The sequence below is a fragment of the Epargyreus clarus genome, unplaced genomic scaffold (genome assembly GCF_041222505.1).
Source record: "Epargyreus clarus isolate Ecla_fem2 unplaced genomic scaffold, WU_Ecla_fem_2.2 ptg000009l, whole genome shotgun sequence".
NCBI lineage: Eukaryota > Metazoa > Arthropoda > Insecta > Lepidoptera > Hesperiidae > Epargyreus > Epargyreus clarus.
In genome coordinates, this window is record NW_027332217.1 from 7,956,812 (window position 1) to 7,966,442 (window position 9,631).

A 9,631-nucleotide genomic window follows, 5' to 3' on the forward strand; every position below is an offset into this window, starting at 1 on the left:
CTGAACTATGCGATATAAATACATTTTTAAAATATATATTTTTAAATACAATTGGAATGTTTATTTAAAATAGGTTTTAATATAAGTCCTATAATTTTATATTAAACAACTTCTAATAAGGCGGACTGTAGTGTGGTAAGGGAGACATACTTTTCCGAGGCATTCCAGCTTAGTTTTCAGGGGTAGCGGCGCATCTGTGGCCGACCTCAGGTAGGAATATCTAATCCTATCTGGGGTTAATTACAGATCTCCATAAGCGGCAGTAGCCACTTACCATCAGGTGGATTGCATGCTTGTCTGCTGCTTGTATGGGAATGCTTGTATTATGAAAAAAAAACATTTCGTTACTTTGCTTTGTACACTGAAAATGCTGTTTTTTAATATGCAAAATTTACTAAGACTGCACATTAATTGTATTACATAAAAATATTATATTGATAATGAAATAATGATAGGAATAATCCAATTTGATTTTTTACCTTAAAACGTCATTTGTTTGCGTAGATAAACACTATTATTTGTAATTTGTGTTCAGATTAGCACACACCTATATTAGAAATTAGTTATCATTTGCTTAAACGGTTAAGGAAAACATGATAAGGAAAAATGTCATCATCATGCATACCTGAGAAATAAAAAAAAGCTTACAAAGGTATGTGAGCTACCAATACACATTTGGTCAGCGCGGTAGACTATGGCCTCACCATCTTATTTTAATAGGAGATCCGTGCCCAGCCGTGGGACGGTAATGGTTTAAAGACGATAGAAATTATATTACTTTAATTGAAGAAATATTAAATTTGTGGTACCAATTTCACAAATTTTCCATACCACTCGTTCATAAATCAGGTGTGTCATTGCATGTTCTGGCGTCTACGTTTGCAAAAACGTCTTGGCTTTATTTCAGCAACAATTTATGCTAAACATCTGATACATTTGTATGTAAACCGGGGCAACATGTGTCGTTGCTAACCTTTTCTTTTGTGACCTCTGTAACAGCTTCGTTCTATACATTAAACAACATAATTTTGTTTTCCGAGTAATGTATTTTTCAACCTGTAATAGGGTATTGTTATTAGGGCAATAACTTTATATATAATCGTATCTGACTACCTATTATTATTATTATATTTTATTAGCGTTGTTATCAAAAGTTTAAAGATGTACAATGGTTAACTACATTCCCAAAACTTCACGGAAAATAAGACATAACTCTCAATGCCTACGTCAATTAAATACAAATAAATACTAAATATTAATTAATTATTTCCAATAATAGCTTTATATAAATGATAGTTGCTGTAAGAACGATACTATGTACTTTTAATTAAAATGTTTAAATAGTGTTTGAAAAGCATTTATTTATGCCAAAATGAAACAAAATAATGTTCAAAATTCCTTACAACCGAGCTGCACTTACGTTTAATTTTCTAAATATACATATATTGTACAACAAGTAAATACCCTGCGAATATTTTTTCGCCGAAGCTAGGGTGTAACTCCCCATACCCCTTAAAACCCGTTTGCGTATTATACTCATGCTAAAGATAATAAATTTATAACAAACATATATTACAGATATCTTACAATTCGCATAATACATAGAACATACATAAATAAGCAAATACTCCTAATGTATGTAAATCTCCTAACGAGCCACCCTGATAATGACTAGAACACTCAACACGGATGACTTTAATTAAAATTATGTCACATAAGACCCTGACAGGAAATATTAACCTCGCATTTCAGAACGTAACTGGCTCTGACACAATATTTCATATATGCATGCATGTGATTTAATTAAACAGCTCAATTTAACTACGTATTAGTACTGACGCATTCAGAATTAAGCCGTCAGACTTATGTATAAATTAATTTGTGGCAATCACCTGACATATGGGCGTATTAAACCCTATTTATATAGCTAGTGGTGAACATGGCGAATTTTAACGTGTGTGTGTGTATTTTATACACACACACATACGTATACTTTATATGCACACACTTACGCACACTTATGTTAAAATATAGATATTTATAAGCCCATGCATGCAAACGTAGTCACGCGTGGCAAGAAATTACCCACACGCGCGTCTTATCTACACGCATACCACTTGAATCATATACTTACATACGCACACTCACAGAGGCCGCGAAGAGACTGCAACAAATTAATTTATACGTGTGTGAGTCACGCGTGTGTTTGTATATACTTACGTGTGACAGGAAAAGCGCTCTTATTATCCTAATACGGTGGTGATATCGCAAAGGAACTTTGTAGAATCTACTTCTGTAGGTCTGTATAGATATATCATATGCATATAATAGGCATATATCCGTATGAAATAATATCCAGAATGAAATTGTAATGAGCAGGAAATTAGTAACATCAGGTTTGGGACTAGTTAACTAGATTTGTCTTTGAGTTAACTGGTGACTGGCGACAGAGTGACGGGTACGCTTCAAGAATATTTAACGTAACGTAAACTAATTGTTTTACGCCCATTATAATAAATGATCAATCTATCATATGTTTGGCTACCAGAGATCAATATTTGATAATTGCATTATATTAGACGTTGTCAAGCTTTGACCTTTAGTAGGTAAAGATTGAATATATTAATTTCGGCAGTAAGCTTAATATAAATGTTTTCAGATTATGATTGGATTTTATTATCATGTATAATATAAAGATGTTGATATCTATATTATTATATAGTTAAGATCATTACAAGAGTGCGTCATACCTACAGTGTTGTTTCATTAATCACCGTCTTCAGCTCTTCCGTAGCTTTCCATTGCTGTCATAAATCAAGATCTTCGTTTGTTCCTTCCAAATGAGTTATTTTAATGTTTATCTCTTACTATATTAAGTACTTTAATGAATTTCGGAATTATATTATTGACAAAAAATCTCATGCAAGTATCAACCAAACAAGAAGTACTTACAATACAATGAAATCTTATATTTCTGTTTACAAAAAATTGCAAGTCAAAAAGTAATATTCTAAGGTAATAATAATATTTTATGAATGTGTATTATAATAAGTCTTATTTTCAGTGTGAGGTGAAAGGAACGCCATCTGTCTTCACGTAGTGAAATACTTTCTCAAGTAGAGTTGCTTCAAGTAGAAATGTGAAGATGCTTCTTGTGTCTTCAGATCACTTCAAGTCTTGATGTTTTCTAACTTTCCCCATAGAGGTCGCTACTGATATAAAAAATGTAGTATTAAATTTTAATACCTAATATTATTTAATTTTTAAACACGGATGTATAGATATCGTTAAAACACGTAATTCATTTTAACAAAAAATAAAATAAAAACAAAGATATTATATTTTTATGCCAAGAATAATTTTCTATTGACCTAATAATATTGGTTTCGTCTAGTAGGTAAATATAGAACTATATGTGTAGTGCAGCTAATAAGGGTTATTTCTAGCCGACGCCAACCAGCTAGATATGTGTGACACAATTACGTTTTAAACAGTAGAATGGATCCGAAAATAATGATAGTATTGCATCCGCTGCAACTGAGTGGCCATTACGAACGATACAGTGACGCAAAATGTTGTTTATCCTGTTTTCCAAATGATTTACATAGAACAATGTGCTTAGAGTACTGTAGAATATATTGGATTAAGTATAGCACGAATAAATACAATGAAGAGTATTAGAATTGCATTACGATGCTTTGTAACGTTGTGTTTCTTACTAGAAATACAAGGAGAAAGGACTCTTGGTATGTATACTTACAAACTTTTAATTTATTTTTTATTTAACGTATACTCTATATATGTCGATGTTTTTCATTGCGTAGCAAATTGTTTTTTAAAATTCATAGAACGTTGAAAGATGGTGATAAACGTATATTATATTTTAGTTGAAATTTAAGAAAGTGGAATTTTATTATCTCGTAAAATTGCAGGGGCGGTTATCGATGATGGAACGTTTTTACTGACGGCTGCGTTTAACGTAGCTGTTACCAAAGCATCTAAAGATCAGGAAAATCCATTTGTACCTAATGTTATACAAACACCTCCGGGAGACATTTTAGAAGCACGGAAAGCTGCCTGTTCTCTTTTAGAGGTATATAAAACAATGATATATTATTCTAAATAACATACTAACGCAAATTTTTGTGTTTTCTAGAGCAATGCACTTGGGATTTTTGGACCAACGAGCAGAATTTCCTTAGAACAAGTTCAGTCGATGGCTGATTTTCTCGAAATACCACAAATTATTATTCGACCTGTAGAAACACAAAATCGAAATTGGTCCGCAGTAAACTTATATCCTCATCACCTGGCCTATTCGCAGGTAATATTTTACGTGAATTTATTTCCATTCTTTTAAAATAACATTTTGAGGGACTTTTTAACATCTCAGGTTTTTGCTGATATTATCAAAATGAAAGGGTGGACAGAGTTCACAGTAATTTATGAAGGCGCAGAACTTTTGCCGTTTTTAGATAATATACTTACTATGCAAGATTTGGACACGGGAGAAGACATCGTGATGAATGTAGTGCAACTTCCAGATGGAGAAGATTACAGGTAATTCAAATTTATACTCTTTTTACCCACGTAACTTTTTTCATCAAATTATTATTATATTTTAGATCACAGTTACAGACTATTAAAAGTTCGGGTGCAGTGAACTATTTAGTTTGCTGTGGTATCGAGAAGTTGCCACAATTTCTGCAACAAGCTCAGCAAGTTGGCATAATGTCCAATGATCATAGTTACATCATAATGGACCCTGATTTTCAAACTGTTGACATTGAGGCATATAAGCATGGAGGATCGAATATCACTGGTATTTTCTTATTAACTTGTTTGCATGGTCAAGTATAACAAAACATTAGACAATTATTAGTACATCTAAACTCTGACTACCCAATGGCCATGTTTCATCATCTGGGAAAAACTGCTTAACTAACATTAATTTAACTTAATATTTTAATATTTTCAAGTTGTTGTTTGTTGTGTTATATTTGTTGATAAAACAAAAAGGACAAATATTATATCTGTTTTAGGAGTTCGATTTTTTGACCCTAGCTTGGATATTATTCAAGAATTTATAGCAGCGGTTAACGAACAAGTATTAGAGTTATCTAATAAACAAACTGAAAATGCGATTTCCGAAAATGGTCTTCCTTTAAATTTAGCGTTGATGTATGACTCAGTTATGTTATACACGTCGGCTATAGATGCAATGGGCTTAACAGAAGGTGGCGATATTAACTGCGATCATCAAAATTCTTGGGAATTTGGCTCCAGTATTATAAATTATGTTAGGACGGTAAGTTTTATGTCTGATCTGTGTAGAATTTTATTAAGTAAAAATTTCTTAATTTTGTTACTAATAATTACCGACTAACAAACTCTGAGATATTTATTTAAAATTTTCAATAATTTCAGATAGAAATCGACGGGCTCACAGGGATTGTAAAATTTGATGAAGACGGCTTGCGTTCTGATTTTGAAATCGATGTATTAGAAGTTATGGGACATGGGTTCGAAAAGGTCTGATATCCCATGAAATATATTGAAATAATTGTTTTTTTAATTATTTTAATTTTGTTTACATTACAGGTAGGAACGTGGACAGCAGATGACGGGTATACAGAAGCAAGAAAAATTATACCACCCATAGAGGAAGAAGGGTCTGAATCGATGAAAGGGAAACATTTCATTGTGCTCACAGCCTTAGTAAGTTGAATACTTAAGCAGTAAAACTTTAAGTTCAAAAGAGATTACAGTAAATTTCAATTTTATAGAGCGCTCCATATGGAATGTTGAAAGAGTCACAAGCTACGTTAGAAGGTAATGACCGCTACGAGGGGTTCGGGATCGAGATAATCGAAGAACTAGCAAAAATGAACGAATTTAATTACACGTTCGATATTCAGGAGGATGGCGTATACGGATCGTATGACGCTAAAACTGGCAAATGGAATGGAATGATGGAAAAAATAATGGATGGAGTAAATATTATTCTTTATCTTCATATGTGAGCAAATAGTTTTGTTAATGTTATTAAAAGCATTGCATGTTGTTTGCAGCTTTTATTTCAAAATCTTTCGGGTTATAATAGGATTTAATTTCAATTTCCAGAGAGCGCATTTTGCGATAACAGATTTGACTATAACATCAGCTCGACAGAAGGCAGTTGACTTTACAAGTCCTTTCATGAATTTAGGTATTACTATACTATATAAAAAGCCGACTAAGGAACCACCTAATTTGTTCTCTTTCATATCTCCTTTTTCTTTGGAGGTAAGTGAATATATAACTTAAAATGTTATACGTTTACAATCTTAAGGTTATTCATAATAATCACATAATGTTTTTGTTGTTTGTTGTTGTCTGTTTTTGTTTTTGTAGGTGTGGGGTTGGTTAGCAGGCGCGTATGTCGGTGTATCTGTATTATTATTTGTACTTGGTAGATTTGCTCCGGAAGAATGGCAAAATCCGTATCCTTGCATTGCAGAACCAGAAACATTAGACAATCAATTTACTTTGGCTAATTCATTCTGGTTTACGTTAGGAAGTGTACTTACTCAAGGATCCGAAATTGCACCAATGTAAGTAATGCTATGTTTTATTGTATACTTAATGTACATTTTTTATATGTATATAAGTTTTCGCGATTTCATTCTTTCCGTTTTATATTCTCTTAGAGCGGTGTCCACTCGAATGGCTGGCAGTATGTGGTGGTTCTTTACTTTGATTATGGTATCGTCTTACACAGCAAATCTTGCAGCGTTTCTAACCGTTGAATCTAAATTTTATGCCATCAAAAGCGTACAAGATTTAGCAAACAATCCTTATGGTATGACGTATGGAGCTAAAAAGGGTGGTGCAACATTCAGTTTTTTTAAGGTAAACTAGTTTAGGTTGTTGTGGCTTAAAATATTAACATACAAAGTCGCATAAAAAAAGTGTTTTTTTGCGATAATTTCAGGAATCAGATAATTTACTATACCAGAAAATGTATCAATATATGGACACTCATCCTGAATATATGACAGCTACTAATGACGAAGGTCTTGAAAGGTGAATTAAAGAAAATTTATTTATTGTTTGATTTATTTATAAAAAATGGCGCTAAATTTTTAACAGTAGAGTATATAACTTTAGACATACTATGTACTTTTTGTTATGTGATTTTAGAGTGAAGTCGGAAACAGAAAACTATGCCTTTTTAATGGAATCAACATCAATTGAATACATGGTTGAAAGAAACTGTGACGTTGCTCAAGTAGGAGGTCTACTGGACAGCAAAGGCTATGGAATCGCTATGAAGAAAAGTAAGAAAAAACATTCAATAAATATGTTTATTTCAAGCAGAAGAAATAATTTTAAATGATTATTTTTGTATCAGATTCCCCTTACCGACAACCGATGAGTGAATCCATTTTGCAACTACAAGAACAGGGCAAAATAACGAGAATGAAAGATAAATGGTGGAAAGAGAAACGAGGAGGCGGCGCTTGTGCGGTAAGCCGATTAATCTTTCAATTAATGTATTATATAATTTTACAGTACGAGCATTCATAGCTACCCATTATTGGTATAATAAAAAGCAAACAATGATTGCACTTTAACAAAAATCTACAAGGAAACTACATTTAATTCATTGACATATGACTATTATACTTAAGGCCAAGTAATAATGAAGTAAAAGAACAAACTATAAAAACTACGTTTGCCACCGCGTGCAGCACATCATACTGCTAATTTAAAAATAGACGCGATGGAGCAAAATGAAATCTAGTAATATGTATAGGACTAGTTTTGAATTACATGGGGCAACTCTCCGCAAGTACCTAATGGCGCTACTAGTATTCTAAATTATATGAATCACACGATCAAAGTATGCTAAGCAACTTGCATACAATATACACTCCAAACTGACACTTATAAAACGCAGCTGCTCCCCAGGCTGAACAGTTGAGCATCTCGCCTGGAGATATCCCGTTACCAAATGCAGAAGATATCTCTTTAATATTAGTTTTAAATAACATTACAGGATGACGACACGGGAAGTGGGGACGCCCAACCGTTAGTGCTGGCGAACGTGGGTGGCGTGTTCATTGTCCTTGCAGCTGGCTCCGGGATGGCGGCCATCTGCGCCTTCGTTGAGATGATCTTTGATGTCTGGATCACCTCCCACAGAGTTAAGGTGCGGTCTATTAAGAATTGAGAAGCTTTATAATGCAAGCTTCCCTCCCCTATTTATTTATACATTCTTATAGGTAAACATTAAAGACAAACAAACAAACGCTTTCTACACTCACAGCGCCACACTAGGATTCCCTGTATCGCGGGTGCCATGGGCATACACAGAGACAAATACACAAACACCCAGACCCAGAAAAGATATCTAAATTCATCATTCAAAAAAACCATACAAAAAATGGACTTCGACGTTAGATCATGATATATCTATATACTCGTAACAATTAATGTTTGCTATCAAATGATAATCCAATTATTATTAAACTTCTGAACATAAAAGTCATAATTTTATTATTGACTCAAATAAAAGCGAAATGAACAATAGAATCGAACGTGCCTAATTGAATAAAGAACATAAAACGTTCGTAGCTTATTAATCTTATTGATACTGATATAACGAATTAATATTCGTTGTTCGCGCTTTCGCAACATAAATCGTCGATAAATGATTTTACGATATCTGCTATTAATTTATTTTACGATCCTTTCAGGTGCCTTTCAAGGAGGAATTAATAGCCGAATTAAAGTTTATTTTCACTACTAGTGGAGAGGTGAAGCCGGTTCGTCATCGAGAGTCAACTGGTAGTGGGTCTAAGGGATCTAAAAAGGATGACGATGATAAAAGTGTTAATGCTGAAGCGCCTCCAGATGATCTGCTAGAGCCTGGTCGTGCTAACAATTCAGAGAGATCATCACATTCGCATCATACGTCTCATAGCAGACGTCAGAGTAATGCTCTGCAAGTTGCTAGAATGCGACGGTTTTCTTAAAGCATAATATTATTTTGCTTCTTTGGAAAAAAATTGTTGTCATCACCATTACATATTTTTCATACTTCGCTAGTTAAACCTGCTCTTCCAGTTTAAAAACAACGAATCTGTGACCATTCTAATGTAGAACGTATACCTTATTTAGATTTAAAAATAGAAGCCAATGAGCTTTAGTTATCAACTCATATAAGATAGCTATTAATTAAACAATAACAACTTACATTTTAATCTTTATTCAGTATTAAAACTTTAGTCCTGACTTTCCATTTTTAGATGTAAGTATTTAAATTATTTTAGGTAAAGTAGTATTTTTCAATCATCACTTGAACCTATTACACCTCGTATCCTACGCTTGTTATGATAAAAGACATTTATCAAAAGACATTTAAATAAAGAATGTAAACTACAGTTTCCTTTTATTTATCATAATATTACATATAGTCGTATTACCTTTGAGAATTTTTTTGTGAAATTATTTTTATTATTATAATCATACTTAGATTATTAAAGATTACTCACTTCTAAAAAGAAAATGTACCTAGTTTTGAGGATTGAAATAGTTGCGTAAAAAAGTTTTGCCAGGTCTCCGTGCTAAAATGTCCCTAAAATAT

The 9,631-nt window shown here is 32.9% G+C and overlaps 1 protein-coding gene across 3 annotated transcripts; it reads left to right on the forward strand.

Moving 5' to 3' along the window:
* The first annotated feature begins 3,498 nt into the window (after positions 1-3,498).
* Positions 3,499-9,428, forward strand: LOC140744903 (glutamate receptor ionotropic, kainate 3). Of its 3 annotated transcripts, XM_073076609.1 has the most exons (17): positions 3,499-3,746; positions 3,933-4,093; positions 4,157-4,324; positions 4,394-4,560; positions 4,626-4,822; positions 5,043-5,308; positions 5,428-5,532; positions 5,602-5,718; positions 5,787-5,993; positions 6,124-6,285; positions 6,394-6,593; positions 6,690-6,891; positions 6,974-7,065; positions 7,183-7,319; positions 7,394-7,509; positions 8,042-8,194; positions 8,742-9,428. In XM_073076609.1, the coding sequence occupies exons 1-17, from the start codon at positions 3,668-3,670 to the stop codon at positions 9,018-9,020; spliced, it is 2,808 nt and encodes a 935-aa protein (XP_072932710.1). In that variant the 5' UTR covers positions 3,499-3,667; the 3' UTR covers positions 9,021-9,428. The 3 variants fall into 3 exon arrangements, with proteins under 3 accessions (XP_072932710.1, XP_072932712.1, XP_072932711.1); XM_073076610.1 differs by lacking the exons at positions 3,499-3,746; positions 3,933-4,093; positions 4,157-4,324 and having other exon boundaries at positions 4,428-4,560; positions 4,633-4,822; XM_073076611.1 differs by lacking the exons at positions 3,499-3,746; positions 3,933-4,093; positions 4,157-4,324; positions 4,626-4,822 and having other exon boundaries at positions 4,409-4,560.
* Positions 9,429-9,631: the final 203 nt, after the last annotated feature.